General features: G+C 37.7%; 1 protein-coding gene across 1 annotated transcript in view; it reads right to left on the bottom strand.

Annotated features, from left to right (window-relative positions):
• CUL3 (cullin 3) overlaps positions 1-21,672 on the bottom strand; it is a 100,847-nt gene that overhangs the window by 60,218 nt on the left and 18,957 nt on the right. The window contains exon 2 of the mRNA XM_004472187.5: positions 10,963-11,160. Coding sequence (XP_004472244.2) covers positions 10,963-11,160 — 198 coding nt within the window. The remainder of the gene's footprint in view (positions 1-10,962; positions 11,161-21,672) is intronic.

Raw genomic sequence — 21,672 nt, 5'->3', positions numbered from 1 at the left:
AGGGAGCAGATGTAGCTCATGCAGTTGAGTGCGAGCCTCCCACATGGGAGGTACTGGGTTTGGTTCCCAGTGCCTCCTGAAAAAAACAAAAACAAACAATAGGCAAAATGAACGGGGAAAAAAAAAAAAACAACTCAGGAAAGCTGATGTAGCTCAGTGGTTGAGTGCCAGCTTCCCACATACAAGGTCCTGGATTCAATCCCCACCCCTGATACCTTAAATTTAAAAAAAAAGAAAAGAAAATATAAAATTCTTTCTCCAATATTGAAAGACTGTTTCCAGTAAAAAAGGCACACTAGCTCAAATATTATTTTAACCTTTTTTTTATTATTTTTTATTACTCACACACCTTAGACATCAGGATTTCTCTGAGTACAAAACAGCGCCATGAAAAATGGTAGTTTACTTACTGGTTTGAAAAAAAAGTAGAAAGGAAAAAGGTAGCATACTGCAGGAAGATAATATGAGTTATCACTTTTAAAGTACTGCTTTCCCTACGGTAAAGACAATAAGATACAAAGCAAAAGCCCAAAGAGCATTAGCACAATAGCTAAACATTGAAAAGTACAGACGCTGACTGGATTTAATAGTAAAACATTGACAAAACAAGTCAATATGGCAATTAGTATTTTTGTTTTCCTAAGTACTATGGGAAGAGAGCCATAGTTCTATAAGATTACATGAGCTGGTTCCCAGAATGTCAAACTTCCGTCTCAAGAAACCAGAAGTATACAGTCCCAAAATTATACTCTGCTTTTAAATGGTAGGTAGATTCAGTTATTAACTTGTTTAGGTAGAAGTATTATCCCACATAAAGAAGATAGGATAGCTCTTTGCTCTAAGATATAAACTACTGAGATTTCCATGTTGACTGCTGGTATTCTCAGAAGATTCATTTCAACAGAGAATGTGTCAACTACACGTAAGGAGACACAAGGATGAATGAAATAGATTTCAACTCATTCATTCACTTATTTAATATTAAAAGAAAGTTACTAGAAAATAGACCAGAAAACAAGAGAGAGGGTGCCTGCCCTAACAGTGCTTACAGTCTATTCTACAATTTAAGCATGAATAGCTGGTACTTAATATAGGTCCTTAACAGGGGGAACTTGCAAAATATTAACACTTTTAGCTGGCTCTCTGTGGGAGGAGGGGCACCCGGCTTGCCTCAGTGGCAAACAGTGCGGCAAGAGGTGACACCGCCTCTGCCCACTGGGCCTAGACAAGGAGACCACGCCTGACTAGGCCTTTGCTGCTAATGGCTAGCCGGCACTGCCCTCCCCCTTCCTATCTCCCGCCTAGCCCAGCTCTCACTTCCCCTCCCCCCTCCCTTAAACCTAATCTCTTAGTACACTGTTTGCCCAGCAACACTTACAACCACCTATCAGCTTAGTAACAGTGTCAGCCTATCAAGAGTTAGCACATACTCTACTGGCCAATCACTAGCCCAATGCCAGAACATTGCCTTATCTGGAAACAGCATTTGCCCTAGCCAATCAGAACCCGCCACACCACTCCCCAATCCTATAAATCTGCATCCCCTTCCACAATAGACCAGACTTGTGCCATCAGCCTGTCTCCGCGACTCCTTCCTGGGTCATGCGCCCTCCACGCCTTCGGAGCCCCGGAGGGAAGCCTCAGTGGCTGTACGAGGCTTTCTTCCCCACACCAGGGACCCCTCTCGTCCCACAACGGGACCCCACTTGTCCCTTAACAGGGACCCCGCTCGTCCCACAACGGGACCCCACTCGTCCTGCAACAGGGACCCCGCTCGTCCCATAACAGGGACCCCGTTTCGTCCCTCAGCTCTCCCTCAACATCATTTCCTTCCAACCCTCTGAAAGGGAAGACACTAAATTCCTATGCCCTACTTATCTCTGGGATGGGATGTTCCTGGTTCTCTAACAATCCCTATTCCCCACCCAATCCCTAATAATCTCTTCCTCTTTTAAGATTATTCATATTCAAATCACTCTCCCCTATAATATTCATTAAGGGCTTTTACACCTGTCTCACAGCCTCCTTTCTTACTTCCCTCACCACCCTAAGCAACTCTAATGGGCTGACACCCTAGGTTTTCAATTTCTTCCACCCTTCTTCTCTTGAAACAAAGACAAAATGGCAGGAAAACTAAATATGAGTATCAATGAACACTGAAAATGGCTCTCGAATTACACTTTTAATTCCATCTTTCCCACTGCAGTCATTCTCTTTTTGATGCGTAAAAAACTCAAATGGCTACAGAGAATAAAACCCAAATCCCCTACAATGTTCTTCAAAACCTAGCCCAATCCTCTTTCTCAATCTTATTTCCTACAAATGCATCTGAAGCCCATTATGTTCTAACTTCACAACTAAGCTCACACACACCTGCCTTTTTAATTTATGCCATTTTCTTTCCTGGAACTATTTTTTTTTACTTTGGTTACATGATTAAGCTCCACTCCCCTCTTTATGAGATACTGGGGTGGGAGACAGAACCCAGGATGGACCTCCTATGTAGGAAGTCAGTGCTCAACCACTGAGCTACACCTGCTCCAAGTTTGTTTGTTTGTTTTTGTTTTTAGGAGGTACCAGGGATCAAGCCCAGGGAAGCAGGCGCTCAAACACTTCAGCTACCTACATCCTCTCCCTGATGAAACCTTAATGACTCACTCGAAAATGGCCTTTTTTTCCCCCACCTTGCCCTAAATTCCTTCGGTAAAATAATTCCCCTTCAAATCTATCTCACTTAAAATTTTGAGCTTGTTGCTGACAGGAATCATGTCTTATTTATCTTTTGGTGCGTGAAACACAAAAGATACTCAAATGGACTGTTGACCTCCAAAATGAATCTGCCTTTGCTAAAGAAAACCTTATTTCTAGTGGTTTTTAGGAATGTCTTTCTTAATTTTACTGTGACCATTTACAATATATTTTATCCCCAAAAGCATTAAAAAATCTCTCTATACTCATATTTGCCCAGTAAAGGGGAGGGGGAAAAACAAGGGAAGAAGCACTACAAAAGCTTTATTATCAAAGTCTGTTCAAGTAATTGGTCTACAAATACTACCATAAAGTTACCAACTTCATTTCCACAGGCAATTAATCTCCCCACATAAACATCTTAATTTAACTAATGAACATAGTACTTAAACTCTCACTCTTTTCCTTCCCCCTCCTTATATGAGAAGAAAATCAATATACAGAAACAATAGTTTACATAGAGACATCATTTTCAGCAAAGGAGACCCAACACAGAAAAAGTCATTTTTTATATATATAAAAAAGACTTTACAAAAAGATTCAAACAGGAAAATCACTCAAAAACTGTGACTATGCCCCTTTAAGACTTTCCCTTTCCCACATGTAAAAGAAAGCAGTCAGAAGAGATCTGATCACAAGACATAAAATCCAAGTATATAAGCTCAAGAGCATAAATTCCACATGGCAGGGGTTTTTGATATATTGCAAATGCTTAGACCAGTGCTTGGCACACAATAGGTCTTCAACAAGTATTTTTCTGAATGAGTGAAAAGTGAGCAATAAGAAGTTTCTTTTGTTCTGCCCTTCTTCCACTCAAGCAAAGTAAGATTTTCTTTGAATAGGATCTATGAATAGAAGGACTTTGAATACCACAAGAATAAATGTTTTTTCTAGCTTTAAGATGCTGCTTCTAGTAGATTTTAAAAACCAACATCTTTTCTGTTCGGCTGTTTTTCTAAGAGGAAATAAATTTCAATTTCAAGAATTGGCTTTTATAGGCTTATTTATGAGGCTGAAATATTATTCAATTATTACTATTGAACAATAATTTGAAAGAAAAGAGAACATTAAACATAAAGCACATCTAGGAAATCTATTAAGAATCACAAAATTGATATGATAAAGCTCTTGCCACAATAAAACCAAAGCAAGTTTCTCCCCTGACTTTCATGAAACAAAAATTGAAATGCTGCTAAAATAAACATATATTTTGGTATAGGAATAATGGTAAACCATAAAAACTATGCTTGTGGTAGGTCTTAATAACCCAAATTTATCAAGACACACAATCAGAACATAATTTTAAAGCTCTTTTAGGCTAACAAAACCCACCCCTATCTCATTATTTATAGATTAATAATTGGAGCTTCAGATGGTCTGGACCTTCAATTTGTTGAAGATTGTTACTTGCAGAATAATTGCCAATATTTCTGCCTAGTATTTTTTTCACTGTAGCTGCTTTTATTTCTTATTATTAAACATGAGCTGCTCAATCCCATGTGTAGAAGAAAAGGCATGTCCTTCATTAAGTTACTATGCCTCTAGAGACTTTGCTGTCAAGTTTAAATCCCAGATAGAAATCTTTTAAAGAATGGAAAGAGATGGTTCTACCCTTACTCTGCCCACAAGCAAAAGAGCTGATTATCACTACTTCTGAATTTAAAACTGGTTTTTAACATTTAAAAAATAAACACACACACAAAATGGCTGTTAAGAAACACAACTCTGATAAAGAAATGTCGAAATTAAATTCTTTTTTAAGGTTAGCACTGAGTCTTGAAGTTCCACTAACCACCTGGCTGCTTTTCAGTCTTCACATCAATTCTTGATCCACTTGAACACTAAAGGTAAATTCCTCAGAGTTCAATCCTAAGCCCTCTTTCTTTTCTCAGGATTCCTTCTATTACCAGGACATTAAATACCAACTACGTGGTAACAAATACTAAATTTACATCTCCAGCCCAGAGTCAGATAACTAAATTTGTACATCTAATTCCACAGGTATCTTGATATTAGTCTTTCAAAACCAGGCTCCTTTTCCTACCTCAAATCTTTATCAGAAAACAAAATGACCTAGATAGTTGTCGAAGCCAAAAACCTAAAAATCATCATAGATTCTTTCCCCTTCCCCATTTCTATACCCAAAATATATCTTGAATCTGAAAAATGTTCTCTCTCACTACTGTCACTGTGTTGGTGTAAAATACTATCTCTCACTCACCAGAATTTTTGGATTACTCTTTCCTGGACTTCCCACCTAAACTCTTGAGTCCTCTAACTCACTCTCCACATGGCAGCCAGAACAGTATTTTAGAAACATTTATTGTATCACACCACTTTCTGGCTTAAAATCCTTTGAATGGCTCTCCCTAAGGTACCTGTAATTAAGGTCAAAGCCTTTTTAAACCAGGGCTTCGGGGCCTAGCACACACTAGCTCCTGCCTCTCTCCAACCTCATCTTGTCCCATTTTTCCCCACTGCCAACTCTTAACTCTTAAAAATTTCCAGTCACGAGAGGTTTTTGTTTCCCTTCAATTTCTGTAGTCTAAGGGTTTACAGACCACGGCCGGCTGTTTTGGTTTTTGATTTTTTAAAAAATGGAAGTATCTATTGGCACTCCATTAATTGGCATCCATTAATTTACATATTGGCTATTGTTGCTTTGTGCTACAACAGCAGAACTGAAAAGCTGGGACAGGGAATGGCCCAGAAAGCCAAAAATATTGAATACCTGGCTCTTTACAGAATAGTCATCTCCTTTGTATGGAATGCTCTTCAACCCCATTCTTCTTTTGAGAATCTTATTCTTCTAGTCCTATATTAAATATCACCACTTCCTTAAAATGCCCTTTCTTGACCACTGTAAGTAGCTGCTATCATAATTTTTCTCTTCTTACTGTACCCTGTTTTCTTCAATATATTTCATAATTAAATGTGTTTACCTGCTTATTAACTGTTCCATGAGGACAGGGATCTGATGAGTTACATTTACAGATATATTCTTTGCACATAACTTAGAGGCTGCCAAATAATAAATATAGTATTTTTGAATATTGAATTCTGTGATGAGAAGTATTATAAGGGTATCTTTGAGATTTTGACAGAATAATCAGGAATTTAAAAGTCCTTGAATCTGGAAAGTAGCAGAAATTTCCCCCTATATAACCATGCTGTTTAAGGTATTTTATATCAGGGGGGAAAATGTTAAAGAAAAAATAACCCCTCTGGATTCTGAAATGCTTTACTAAAATGAGGCAGGATTTTTGTTATGGTGAGGCACAAAGGCCACATCACACTCTGCTTTATCATCCTAAGAAGCACATATTAAAACCAAAAGAAAGTTTCTTTGACACGTTCTTCTAGAGATAGGAAGAAATGACATACTACCAGAAGTACTTTAAATTACTAAAAGAAATGCCTGTTTTAATTTTGTGAACTTATTTCCAGAGCCAATAAGCAACTATTTTCACCCCAATGAACCCTCTCTGCAATCTCCCTTTATCTGCCCAAATAGTTTGTACTTCTCCACACCAAAAATGTTTGTGAAAATGTTCACTACTCTCACCTTGAAATCAGTTATCAACAAACTACATTAACAAGCCAGACCTGATTTCGTGTAAAACTTCTATTTCCTTTGGATTCTTCAACATATCCATGACTGGCTTACTTATCAGGTGAAAACCTCGGTCCTAGACTTCTATACCACAGCATTAAAGGTTCACTTTAGTAGAAAAGCACTTTGCTTTAAAAAATATGTGTATGTGTATGTATATAGAGACATATCGTTAGTTAGATCAGCTAATAGCCAAAATATTGATAACAAACCAAGTAATAATGCTTTCATAACTACGAAATAGGGTACTAAATTCTTGAATTCTGGGAGATTCAAGATATAGAACCCTGAACCATTCTTCCATCTTCCAGTCAAAAGATGCAACACAGGGCCAGCCAATATTGATTTTCACACAAACTACACCTTTTCTCATTTTATCACTAACCTCTTTAAATCCCATACAGTAGAACAAATTTAGACTTCCTACATCAAGGAACAAACATTTTGAGTTATGGTATGACAGCACTACCTGTCAGTTCATAAATCTCTTCTGACAGGGTCCCCTTCAAACATACTGTATTTGTACGGTAATTAAAAATTTTTCATAATAGTAATTTAAGATAAATGGACTACACAAAAATCAGAAAAAAAAGAAATTTAGCAGAGGTTCCAAAATATAACTCATCATATTTGTTGAAATTGGTAGTACCTTTTTAGCCCAGTCGATTGACCATTAAGCTGCTAGTAACAGTATGAAAGAAAAAATAAAATGAAATAAAGAACATTTTCAGATGCTGATGATATCACAGACGGCTATGTGTAGGAAAAGTAAAATTAAAAATGTAGTAGATATAATTCATGTTTTCCAAAATATATTATATGGGACTGTCTGTATTTTCAAATCAAAGTTCAGCCCAGCCATAGAACCACTTTATAAGCAACATAGTCTGCTGAAACTCTTTCAACTCTCATGAAGTCAATGTTCATATGACTTCAGTTTCTACCTGCCTTTGTTTCAGAGTCCAAAAATTAGTCATTTAAACCCTGATCTCACTGGCTTCCCTTCCTCTTCATACGTTTTGGATGAGCCAATCCTTGTCTGTAGCACATGACCACAGATACTTTTTCTCCATCTGTGCCAAAGATGCAAAGTATTACTTAAAAATGACAAATCACACATTCAGGATTACTCTACCTAAGCAATCTTTTTACTCACTTAACAATTCCTTAGCATATTCCCCACAAGGGATACACCAAGTCTTCCTCATCTTAATTTCAGAAGAGGAATGACTTAATAAATTTCTAATAGTTTTACAACAAAAAAAATTCTCTATTATTTCCAATTCCCTCATTTTACATATAAGTAAAACAAGACATGGAATGCAAAGAACTGTAACTTCACCAACATTGGGCCAATTAACTTGAAGGTCCTCATCTCCCTCAATCTCAGCATATCTATCTACTGTGTCTTGAGCCATTCATGCTGCCACAGGAACAAATCTGCAGAGAAATTAAGAGCTCAGCTTGAAGTCACACTGCCTGGGTTCAGGTCGAGCTAGGCTACTTATTATGTGCATCTAAACAAATTATCAGTTCTCTATGTCTCAGTTCCTTCACCTGTAGAGATAGTAGTTACCTGGCTCACTAGGTTATGAGCATTTCAAGTTAATACAAGCAGAAGCTGTAGAACTGGGCCTAACACAAAGTAAATGCCAAATAAGAATTACCTATAATCACTATTACTGCCATTCCCTGCAGACCTTTTGGCAAATAAGAACAAGACTCTTTTACTATTTTTTACTCTATTACTCTTTTACTATTATACTCTCTTTCCATCTCTAAGACCTCAGTTGCTCCAAACTTCTACCTTTCAGAATCTTTAATAACACTTCCATTCTACTTTTCTTTCTATTGCTACGAAACTTCTTAGTCTTTCTTCTTTGTTCCCCAAAAGGTGACTCAACCATAGCTCCTCAAAGATTCAGCCCTTGGCTCTGTGTTCTTTGTTCTCTGAACTCCAACATTCATTTCCTTAATATATACTACCAAATGCAAAATCTCTAATTCTTAGTTCTGACTTCCTAACCAAGCTTTAAACCTGTATATCGCCAAACATATGCTATTTCTATTTAAGCACCTTATATTGTAATCTCACATTCAAATTTCTTCACATGTAAAATGATTTCTAAGACCCCTTCCAACTATAAAAATTTCTAATATAATCTTAAATAAAATTTGTCATCTCCTCTACACATTTCAAACCAGCTTTCCACTACGTCACAATATTTCTACTGTTGTCACCATAATTCTCTCAGTAAACAAATTATATCTGGTTTACTTCAAATTTCTGATAGCATCCATTCATTTCTACCTACCACTTTACCCAGATATTCCCAGTTCTCCTACTTCTTTAGTAAACACCCAAAGTCTACATTTACATCATTCCCATATTAATCTTCCTTAAGTACTGTCACATTATCATCTCCTTAGAAACTTCCAAAAGCCCTCAAACGTTAAGTCCAAATTCCTTAGCCTGACATTCAAGTTTTTCTACAATCTGTTCCCAAACCATTTTTGCAACACTATATACTCCATTAATTCACTAACTCCTAAAATTATCATATACCTCAATCAAACTTCAATGGCTACTCACTACTCAAGTGTACCCAGTTCATTTCTATATAATGGCATGATATCTGCCATACTGGAATGCCTTCTTCACTGTTCACCTGTATTCCCAATTTTTCAAAGCTCAATTCAATTTAATCCTTTCCTAGGAAATCTTAAGAGCCAAGGGTAATCTTTCCCTCATTTGAACTCCTAAACCATTTAGCATCTTTACTATTTATTTGCCACTTAATAATATAACACTTCACATTGTTCTCTAAATGTATCATCTCCCGTATCAGAGTAAAATCAACCCCAAGAAGGGACAGTATCATACATCGTTGCATCTAATGTATTTTCACAGAAAGCCATACATTGTAGGCACTTAACAAAAAAACACTGATTGAGTGAAGAACACAAATGACCTAGCTTCATGAGGTACTAGCTACCTGCTGTAATCCCATTTAAGAGAAAGGAACTATAGGAGTAAGAGAAATAAGTTATCATTTTGCAACCACCAAAGTAATAATGGTTCATGCAAGAATCATCAATGATCATCTCATCAAAGTTTCTTGGGGAACAGGATATTCATACAGTCTCAAAATATATCTGAACAGATTACTTATGAATTACAAAGGGAAAAAAAGGTACCTTCACAGTGGAGAAATCTGGCGGACACCAAGTGATCAAAGTTAACATCACCAATAATGGGATAAACTGACATCATGTGCCTCCTGATGTGATGCACTGAGGACACAACATCACTTATGTATTATTCCTGCCAAAAATGCATAACCTGAAACTAGTCATGAGGAAACAATCAGACAAACCAAAAACTGAGGGACAATCTACAGAACAAGTGACCTATACTCTTCAAAAATGTCAGTATGCTGAAAGACAAACAATATGCTGAAAAGACAAAAAAAAGGCTAAGGGATTGAGTGTGTGATCCTGGATCGGTCCTGGATCAGAGGAAAAAAAATACTATAAAGGACAAATGATGAAATTGGAATATGAACTGTATTATATAACAGTATTATGATAATTTTAAAATTAAATGTCCTGATTTTGATCATTGTTCTTTAGTTAAGTATGAGAATTTCCTTGCTCTTAGGAGAATCATTCCAAAGTATTTCAGGGTAAATGAAATCTAAAACTTATTCTCTAACTGTTCAGCAATAATAAAAACAGTAATAACAATTATCAATAGAAAGATTGGCAAAAATATGACAAAATTTTAACAATTGGTCAATTTAGGTAAAGGGTGTTACCAGGAGTCATGCAAGTTTTTCTTCAAAATAAAATTTAAAGAATGAATATCTAATACTACCCAAAAATTATGGGAAGCTTTAATGAATCTGTGGTTATTTTATTCTACCTTTCAGTCTCAAAGCAAGGCATAAAAGTAAACTTATTTTATAAATGAAATTACATTTTACATGCAAGGCAAGAGTTTGTTCTTTAAAAACACTTGCTCTAAAAAAACAAATATGTCTCTTTGGAACCAAGGGCTCTAAAGAAACAAATAAGTCCTTCTGGAATACTATTACCAGCCCACCACTAATTTATCTTAAAAAAAAAAAACAAAACTCATTTTACTATAGTAAAATTCAGTTAAAATGAATAAGGCCAGTTTCAATTAGTGAAAAGTCTTAGAGAATACTTTCTAAACAATGTAATTTTATTATTTTCAAATATACAGAACAAGTAGAGAATGCGAAAATGGCTGATTAAATTTTAAGCACATAAAAATGTGTAATTAGCATATTAATAAACAAGCATTTCTAAATGACTGAAAAAGTTTGCTTTTAATCATGATTATAGAGAATATATTTTATTCAAAGATAAACAAAGTTCATCTTCCCTAATTATGAAAAATTCTGATTCAGCTATTAAAAATTTTGAGAATTTATAAACATAGTCATGAATTGACTGCTATTTCTATAGGCTTCCTGGGGCCCTTTAAAAAGAATACTTTGAGTCAACATAAAATTAGGTTATGAAGAATTTTTTACATTCAATTTTATTAGCAACAGTCCTTTAAAGTTGGATACCTTATTTATGAGATGTTCGGTAACAACTTCTCTCAGTCCAGTGTAGAGTTTTTCTCCATGTTTATGCAAAACCATTGTATATGCATTTCTATAGAGCTCCTCAAAACTAAGACCACTGTTATTCTTACGCTGGATTTCTTGAATTGCATTTTTCAGAAGGTCCCAAATGCTGTTTACATATTTTTCATCCATGGTCATCTGTAATGTTGGAAAAAGAGAGAGAGAGAGGAGGGAAAAAAAACAAAAACCAATGGTTGAAAATCTTTCTATATTTGACAATATGGTAAATATTTTATCATACAGTTATGATTATAAATCTCATGACTTATTAAGATATTAACACCATGATTTTGAAGTCTGGCAGAAATAAAGAACACATTTAAAAAAGAGTTTCTAAAGCTGACAGAAGCAATTTCTTTTAATCCTGTAGACCTGGCTCCTTTCTTAACTCACTTTAGTGTCATAAATAGTATTTCCCTGCCCTAAAGATTTACAATACACTTTTAGTAAATTAAAGAAATGGAGAAGACTAGTTAAAAACATAAACACATTTTCTTTAATTTAGCATTCTATCATTTTCCTCCTTTCCCAGTTTAGAGTTCATGGTCCATCACTTTAACTACTCTGTACATACCCACAAACCTTTTACTACTCCTCCCTCTCTCCAAAATACTTGCGAGACTAAACCCCAACTGCCCACCTGCTTATCACCTGCACTCATGTAAGATAAAAGTAAATGAAGAATGACATAGTCCCATACTTGATCAGTTTCAGTTTAAATTCATAACTACTAGCCACAAGTGAGCCCTTAGTGCAAACCACAACCTTACTTTTCTAGCCTTGCCCCTTAACTCTACTCTCCTAGATCATTTCACACCAATATTTCCTCCATCCTCTCTCTGGGATGATAGTTTACACATCCTGTTTCACTGAGAAAACAGAAACCACCTAAAGAGACAATGAATATGCTCTGCTCCAACTATATCCACAAACCAATCTGCTTTTATGCCAATATAATCTACCTTCTATGTTATCACAGATGAGTAGTGCTTTGAGCTTATACTCAAAGCACAGGATTCATCTAAGAATTTGTTGTAAATGCATAATTTCAGGTCCCATCCCAGATGTACACAATTAGAATCTGCATTTTAACGAGAACCCCAGGTCATACCTACACACATTTAAAGTTTGATAAGTACTGCTTTGGTACCATCCCAACTCACCTACTCCAAGATCTCCCTTTCCAGCATCCAGTTTTCCCCTCCCTACTAGATAATTTCCATCAGCACTCAAAACTGTCAGGTTCTCATTTTAAAAACAGATAAATCTTTCAATCCTACAGACTCTCCCGGTACCTCTTTCCATTTACAGCACAATCACGGGGCTGGGGACTGGAGATGGGTTTCTACATGTACTGCCTCCAAGTCCCATCTTTCCATTTGAATCCACTCCAATCAAGCTTGCATCTCTACCATTACAATGAAACTACTCTGAGTAGTAATTTCTAGTTTTTCTTCCTATTTTACTGGTTCTTCCTTAGTCTGCTCTACTGGTTCTTAGTCACCACTTCAAACTCAAACCTAAGGCTCAGGTTCTGGAGCTCATGTCTATCCACACTCAGTTTCTAGGTGGGGTTGATCTCATTCAGTCTCATGGTTTGAAATACCAACTACACAACACAATCTCAAAATTATATATCCTGAGTGGCCTTCTCCCCTGAATACCAGAATCATATAAGCTACTCAATGTTTCTACTGGAGTAACTAGATGGCACTTCAAACTTTTCAAGTCTGAAAGAAAAGACCTAATCTTCCCACTCCTGCCAAAATCTGCTCCTCCTAGAGTCTCTTCTGGCTGAGCAAACATCAACTTTTTGAAAAGATATAGATTACCACATCCTTCCAGGTACTAAAGTAAAAAAGCTTGTAATCATTTTTGAGTACCCTCTCACCTGACTTCTAATCTACCACTGATCTGTTGCCTCGACCTTCAAAAATATACCCAGAATACAGCTGCTCCTTCACCATATCCATAGCCAAGGAGGACCACACCTCTCCTAGAAATCTTCTTTTTCAGGACAAGCGCACTTAACAGTTCCCTCTCAGTCGCCATTGTAGCCCCCTTCTCCTTGGTCCAATCCTTTAATGGTAGTGACCCTGGCTCTGTCTCAGCACCTTCTCTTCTCCCTTTTTGCTCTCCTGGGCAGGCTTTCCTGTGTCATTGGCTTAAATTGTTATGAATGTGCTGATGATTCCTGAATCTATACCCTCCTGCTCTAGACCTTTACATCCAATTGCCTGGCTGAATATCTCCAGTTAGATATTGTTCTAAGTTGAATTGTGAGCCACCCCTCCCCCCACTCCAAAAAAAAAAGACTCTCTCAAGATGACCACAACAGTCTCCTAACCTATCTGTTTCTGCTCTTGCCCCACTCTCACAGAGGAGGCAGAATGACTTTCTGAAAAATAAGTCATATCATGCCATTCATCTGACTCACAACCCTCAAGTGACTTCTCATTTCCTTTGGAGTTAAAGTCAAAGTCCTCACAATATCCTACAAGGCCTTATCGGATGTGATTATCTCCTTCTTCCCCTTGCCTATTCCAGTCCACTCACAATCACCTCCTTGCTATTCCTTGGAATACATCAAATAAGTTCACCTCAAGGTCTTTGTACTTGCCACTCTCTCTATCTGCAATGATTTTCCCCAAGATATCCATGTGGCTCATTCACTTACAAACCTCAACCCCCTGCTCAACTGTCATCTTACAATGCAGCTTTAACTGCCCGCTCCAACTGGCCCTCAACTCCAATTCTGCATTCCTCATCCCCTTTCTTGGCCTCCCTTCCCACAAATACCAGCACCATGAAGAGAAGGAATTTTTCACTACTTAATTCCGCAGTTCCTAAAACTATACCTGGCATACAACAGGTAATAATCATACTTGAGTGACTGAATGATGATTTTCTGCTAATATCTAAGGAGCCCTTTTTATTCCACATAAAACCTGTAAATGCTGTATTTGCAATCTAAACTGTTACAATTACTCATCAACTTCATATATACTTCTAACCCAAACTAGAAAGAAATTAATGAGCTAGCACTATCCTCTCTAAGCCCTATCTAATGGATATGAATGTGAAAGAGGAAGGATTAGGCAAAAGAGTTCCTTCACTGGCCTTAGCAGTGTAATACTAGGTCAACTTTCAATCAAGGGGATCCCTAAGCAGATGACTCAAATGAATTTATTATTCTGATCTTTTCTGGAGAGTTTAAAAAGGAACTCTTAAACAGTAACTCTCTTTCTGTTATCAAATCTTATTCAAACCCCAAGACTATCAGAGACTTTTAGCTATCTAGTTTTATCAGATATCCTGATATATTGGATGCTATCCACATAAAACATAAATAAGATGTGGTAATCTATAACTTTTTAAAAATAAAAGAGACAGGTCCATGTGATGACCTCAAATACTCCATGTATGTGCAATGTAGGGTTTAGTTTCCTAAGAGCATATGCTGAGGTTATAATAAATCACATTAAGATGCCATACCTTAACATTAAATGAAGAAGACATTAAATTGAGAACAACTCAAAGAATGAATGAGTGAGTTATGTGGACTACAAACTCCAGAGAGCTGAGTGTTGGATAACTTCAAATGATCTTTTCAGACTCTATAATATAATCTCTTAATCCCATTAATGCTAGAAAAAGTACAAAAAGTTACTTACTCAATGCAAAATTTCAACTGGAAACTAAAGAACTTTTAAAATATAAACCAAAAGGCTTAAAATATTATACAAGTATTCTCGCATTCTGATAAAAGAACCATAAAAGAAAGAGTTGTTTACAATCTAAGATTGCATGCAGTATTTTCCCTAGTATTTGTGTCTTACAGAAAAAAGAGAGGAGTCCAAACGGACAAAACTGTTCCTTCACATGATTGATAAGGTATGAAATTTTCCAAACAAAACAGACTCAGAAATCAAATAATTTATCCAAAATCACAAGCTGGGATTAGAACTCATGCATCCCAAAACCTAGTCCAAACCACTGGACTCACCTAAACTCCATTCTGCCACTATGGTATAATATCACAGAGAGTCACTGATTATTTTGGTAATCAGAGTATGCTATGGTAGAGAATAGATTTTGTAGTTAGGCCTGGATTTGTGTCATGTATGGTTTTGTTACTCATAAACCATGTGGCACTGGCTTGACTCCTTTAAACCTTAATTTCCTCACTTGTAGAGTGGGCTTAATAATATTATCTAGATCACTTCCAGGAAATGGTGGTCTAAAAAGACCGTACTCTCTCTCTCACAGAAAAATAGCTAGAGGACAGAGGCAAAGGAAAAGAAACTTGATGGCAAAACTGTGAGTTAAGCTGTAGTTTCAGGCATTCCTCCCCACCCTATAGAAAATTTTGAATTATCAGGCCTCAGGTCTTCAGCTACAAAGGGGGCCACAGGGATCCACTTCCCCAGGAAAGGGGAGAGAGGGATACAGCCCAGCAGCCACAGCCAAGAAAGGAGACTCAGCTTTTGACCCACGAATTTGGCCTGAGTTCCACACTCCTTCCAGGTGGAGTGGGGCCATGCCATAGTTTGCCCTGAGAGTCAGCACAGTACTAGAGATCTGACCCTCTCTACTGATCGGGACTCTTAAGGACACAGAGGGGAGTGCAATTATTTCTTACATGGGAAAAGAGAGGACTGCCAGCAAAGGCTGCACAACGACCTCTGAAAAAGTTTGAATTATGAGGCTCTTAGGGAAACGGACTTTGGCCCAGTGGTTAGGGCGTCCGTCTACCACATGGGAGGTCCGCGGTTCAAACCTCGGGCCTCCTTGACCCGTGTGGAGCTGGCCCATGCGCAGTGCTGATGCGCGCAAGGAGTGCCGTGCCACGCAAGGGTGTCCCCCGCGTGGGGGAGCCCCACGCGCAAGGAGTGCGCCCCATAAGGAGAGCCGCCCAGCGTGAAAAGAAAGAGCAGCCTGCCCAGGAATGGCACCGCCCACACTTCCCGTGCCGCTGACGACAACAGAAGCGGACAAAGAAACAAGACGCAGCAAATAGACACCAAGAACAGACAACCAGGGGAGGGGGGGAAATTAAATAAATAAATAAATCTTTAAAAAAAAAATGAGGCTCTTAGACTCCAGGCAGGATCCTCTACCATAATGATCCAGTCCAGAGATGCAGTGAACACATGCCGACCAGGTTTTGAACTGAGAGGGCTGGGGAAGCACGCCATTTGCTGGGCAACCCCGAGGAAGTACACGGAAAGAAACAGGAAGTAAGGAATTTTCCGGCCTTTACAGCCTCCCTCTCAAAGGCCTTTGGAAGTGGGTCTGCAACTCATTACTGGGTCGAGGGCCCATATCTGAGCAATTAACAGGAGCAATCCTAAAGACCCAGAAAGGGTTGAACCAAGAATCAAAGAAAATCAGTAACACACAGCCTCCTGCCACTAAATCCCTGACAGAAACTGATCATCTGAATAATCTCACTATCTTTATCAGATACCTAGACATCAGCACAAAATTAATAAGCCATACTAAGAAAGTGGAAGAAATGGCCCATGCGAAGGAATCTATCAAAGCCCCAGATGAGACACAGGATTTGAGACAACTCATCAATGAGATTCATACAATTTCCAAAATCAAATCAATGAGTTGAAAGACAAATGGCTAAAGAGCTAAAGGATCAAGACAATAAGAGAGCAAAAAGAAGAATTCGAAAACCTGAATAGAAAGTAACAGCTCATGGAAACGAAAGGCACAACAGGTAAGATAAAAAACATATTAGAGGCAGGTGTGAAATGACAGACGAATAAGTCATACAGAAGATATTAATAGAACAGCAGGAACTGAAGAGAGAGTAACACAGAGAGAAAAGAATGGGGAAAATTGAACAGGAACTCAGGGAGTTGGATGATAACACAAAATGCAACAAACACACATGTCATGAAAGTTCCAGAAGGAGAAGAGAACGGAAAGGGGGCAGAAAGAGTATTTGAGGAAATAATGGCAGTAAGTTTCCCAACTCGCATGAAAGAAATGAACTTACGTATTTAAGAAGCACAGCATACCCCAATCAGAATTTGACTAGACCGACTCCAAGACACACACTACTCAGAATGTCAAACATCAAAGATAAAGAGAAAATTCTGACAGCAGCAAGGGAGAAGCAAAACATCAAATACAAGGGATGCCCAGTAAGACTTAGTGCAGATTTCTTACCAGAAACCATGGAGGTGTGAAGACAGTGGTACAATACAATTAAGCTACTGAAAAAAAAAACTGCCAGCCAAAAATTCTTTTTTTTTTAAAAAAAAAGATCTATTTATTTATTTCTCTCCCCTTCCTCCCCATCCCGGGTGTCTGTTCTCTGTGTCTATTTGCAGCATCTTCTTCTTTGTCCACTTCTGTTGTTGTCAGCGGCAAGGGAATCTGTATTACTTTTTGTTGTGTCATCTTGTTGTGTCAGCTCTCCGTGTGTGCGGTGCCATTCTTAGGCAGGCTGCACTTTCTGTCGCGCTGGGTAGCTCTCCTTCCAGGGCGCACTCCTTGCACATGGGGCTCCCCTACGCAGGGGACACCCCTGCATGGCAAGGCACTCCTTGTGTGCATCAGCACTGTGCATGGGCCAGCTCCACACAGGTCAGGGAGGCCCGGGGTTTGAACTGTGGCAGACACCCTAACCACTGGGCCAAGTCCGCTTCCCCAAAAGTCCTTTATCCAACAAAACTGTCCTTCAAATATGAAGGTGAGTTTAAAATATTCACAAATGAAAAGAAACCAAGAGAGTTCACCTTTACCAGAAATATTAAAGGGAGCCTTAGAGCCTGAAAGAAAAGGAGAGAGACTTGGAGGAGAATGTAAAAGGCAAGACTAGCAAAAAGGCTAAACAAAAAAGTGAAAAGACAGATGAAAATAAAATACGACATATGAAAATCAAAGAATAAAATGGTGGAAGTAAATAATGCATTTACAGTAATATCTTTGAATGTGAATGGATTAAACACCTCCAACCAAAAGATACAGGCTGACAGAATAGACTTAAAAAACAAACAAACATCAGACATCCATATGCTGCCTACAAGAGACTCACCATAGGTCCAGAAATACAAACCGGCTGAAAGCAAAAGGTTAGATAAAGATGCTCCATGCAAACAGTAACCAAAAAAGAGCAGGGAAAGCTATACTAATACTGGACAAAACAGATTTTAAATGAAAATAAGTTATGAGGTACAGAGGCCATTATATATTAATAAAAGGGACAGCCCACCAGGAAGAAATAACAGTCATAAATATCGATGCACCTAACCAGGGTGCCCCAAAATACATAAGGCAAACTCTGGCAAAACTGAAAGGAGAAATAGACATCTGTACAGTAATCAATGGACACAACACACCACTCACATCATGAGATAGAACAACTAGACAGAAGATCAACAAGGAAACAGAGAACTTGAAAACTATGAAAAATGAGCTAGACCTGACAGACCTATACAGAATGTTGCACCCCAAATCAGCACATTATACATTATTCTTAAGTGTTCATTGATCTTTCTCCAGGATAGATCAAGTTAGGTCACAAGGAAGGTCTCAATAAATATAAAAAAACTGAAAATATACAAATTACATTCTCAGATCATAATGGCATGAAACTGGAAATAATAGATGGGAAAGGGGAAATTTTATAAATGTGGGGAGGCTGAACACACTCCTAAACAATCAGTGGATCAAAGAAGAAATTCTAAGTGAAATCAGGAAATATATTGAGAAAAATGAGAAAGAGAACACAACTTATCAAAATGTACGGGATAAAGGCAATGGACTTGGCCCAGTGGTTAGGGCGCCTGTCTACGACATGGGAGGTCCGCGGTTCAAACCCCGGGCCTCCATGACCCGTGTGGAGCTGGCCCATGCACAGTGCTGATGCATGCAAGGAGTGCCCTGCCACGCAGGGGTGTCCCCCATGTAGGGGAGCCCCACGCGCAAGGACTGTGCCCCATAAGGAGAGCCGCCCAGTGCGGAAGAAAGTGCAGCCTGCCCAGGAATGGTGCCGCACACACGGAGAGCTGATACAACAAGATGACGCAACAAAAAGAAACACAGATTCCCATGCCGCTGACAAAAACAGAAGTGGACAAAGAAGACTCAGCAAAACAGACACAGAGAATGGACAACCGGGGTGAGGGGGAAGAAGGGGAGAAAAATAAATAAATATATCTTAAAAAAAAAATGCATGGGATACATCGAAGGCAGTACTGAGCGGGAAATTTACAACCCTAAATGCCTATACTAAAAAAGAAGAACTAAAGTCAAAGTTCTAACTGAACTGAAGAAACTAGAAAAAGAACAGCAAGCCATTCCCAAAGCAAGCAGGAAAGAAATAATAAAGATTTGAGCAGAAATAAATGAATTTGAGAACAAAAAATAAATAAATAAATAAAAATAAATTCTTTGATAAGATCAATAAAATCGGCAAACCCTTAGCTAGATTGACAAAGGATAAAAGAGAGAAGATGCAAATAAATAAAACAGAACAGAAAGGGGGAAGTTACAACTGACCCCACAGAAATAAAAAGTATCATAAGAGGATAATATGAGAAATGGTTTGCCAACAAACTAGAGAACCTAGATGAAGAGGACAAAACCTAGAAATGCACAACCTACAGTGATGGTACAAGAAATAAAAGAACCTGGCAAACTGATCACATTTAGAGATCAAATCAGTTATCAAAAATCTCCCAACAAAGATAAGTCCAGGATCTGATGGTTTCATAGGTAAATTCAACCAAGCACTGAGAAGAATTAACATCAACCTTGTTTAAACTCTTCCAAAAAAATTGAAGAGAGAAAATTACCCAACTTATTTTATGAAACCAACATCACCCTAATACCAAAGCCAGATAGACACTCCAAGAAAAGAAAATTACAGACCAATCTCTAATGAACACAGATGCAAAAATTCTCAACAAAATACTTAAAAACACAATCCAACAGCATATCAAAAGACTTACATACCTCACAACCAAGTGGGATTTATCCTGGTATGGAGCGGTGGGTCAACATAAGAAAATCAATTACGGTAATATACCACATTAACAAATTGAAAGGAAAAAACCACAGGACCATCTCAACAGATGCAGAAAAGGCATTTGACAAAATCCAGCATCCTATCTTGATAAAAACACTTCAAAAGATAGGAATAGAAGGAAAATTCCTCAATATGATAAAGGGCATATGTGAAATTCCCACAACCAATATTGTACTCAGTGGGAAAAGGTTGAAAGCTTTTCCAAGATTGGGAACAAGACAAGGATGCCCACTGTCACCACCATTATTCAGCATTGTGCTAGAAGCTCTACCTTAGATAATTAGTTAAGAAAAATAAAATAAAAGGTATCCAAATAGGAAAAGAGGAAGCGAAACTATCACTATTTGCAGATGACAAGATCCTGTAATTAGAAAATTCTGCAATGTCTACCACAAAGATACCTAAGCTAATAAATGAGTTCAGCAAAGTGGTAGGATACAGAATAACATGGAAAAATCAATAATGTTTCTGTTCACTAGTATTGAACAATCTGAGGAGGAAAATCAGGGGAAATTCCATTTATAATAGCAACAAAAAGAATCAAATGCCTAGGAATCAATTTAACCAAAGAAGTAGAGGATCTATTTGCAGAAAACTACAAAATAATGCTATAAGAAACCAACGAAGACCTAAACAAATGGAAAGACATTCCATGTTCATGGACTGAAAGAGTAAATATCATTAATATGTCAATCCTACCGATACCAACTTAAAGATTCAATGCAATACCAACCAAAATTCCAACTGCCTACTTTACAGAAATAGAAAAGGCAATTACCAAATTTATTTGGAAGGGAAAGTGCCAAAAGCATTGTAAAAAAGAAGAGTGATGTGGGGGGAATTTCACGACTTAATTTGAAACATATTACCAAGTTATAGTGGCCAAAACCTTTTGGTATATACAGACACATTGAACAGTGGAACAGAACTGAGATCCAGAAATAAAACTCTCATCTCTACCGCCAATAGGTTTTCAAAAAATCTACCAAGGCAACGTTAGTGGGACAAAACAGTCTCTTCAACAAATGGTGCTGGGAGAACTAGATACCCATAACCAAAAGAAAGAAAGAGTATCCCTGTCTAACTCCTTACACAAGAATCAACTCAAAATGGATCAAAGACCTAAATATAAAAGCAGGATCACAAAACTTCTAGAAGAAAATATAAGGAAACATCTTCAAGATCTTGTGGTAGGTAGTTTCTTGGACCTTACATCCAAAGCATGAGCAATGAATGAAAAAATAGATAAATGGAACCTCTTCAAAATGAAAACTTTTGCAGCTCAAAGGACTTTGTCAAAAGGGTGAGAAGGCAACTGACTCAATGGGAAAAAAATATTTGGAAATCACATATTTGATAAGAGTTTAATATCCACGACACATAAAGAGATGCTACAACTCAACAATAAAAAGACAAACTATCTGGTTAATAGGCAAAAGACTTGAACAGACACTTGTCAAAAGAAGAAATACAAACGGCAAAAAAACACATCAAAAAAATCTTCAACATCACTAGCAATGACTGTTTGCAGTTCCTAAAGAAGTGGAATATAGATTTGCCACATGACCTGAGAATACCACTACTGGGTATATACCCAA

The sequence above is a fragment of the Dasypus novemcinctus genome, chromosome 7 (assembly GCF_030445035.2).
Source record: "Dasypus novemcinctus isolate mDasNov1 chromosome 7, mDasNov1.1.hap2, whole genome shotgun sequence".
NCBI lineage: Eukaryota > Metazoa > Chordata > Mammalia > Cingulata > Dasypodidae > Dasypus > Dasypus novemcinctus.
The sequence above is the reverse complement of the archived record's forward strand: the minus strand, read 5'-3'. Positions and strand labels throughout refer to the sequence as shown.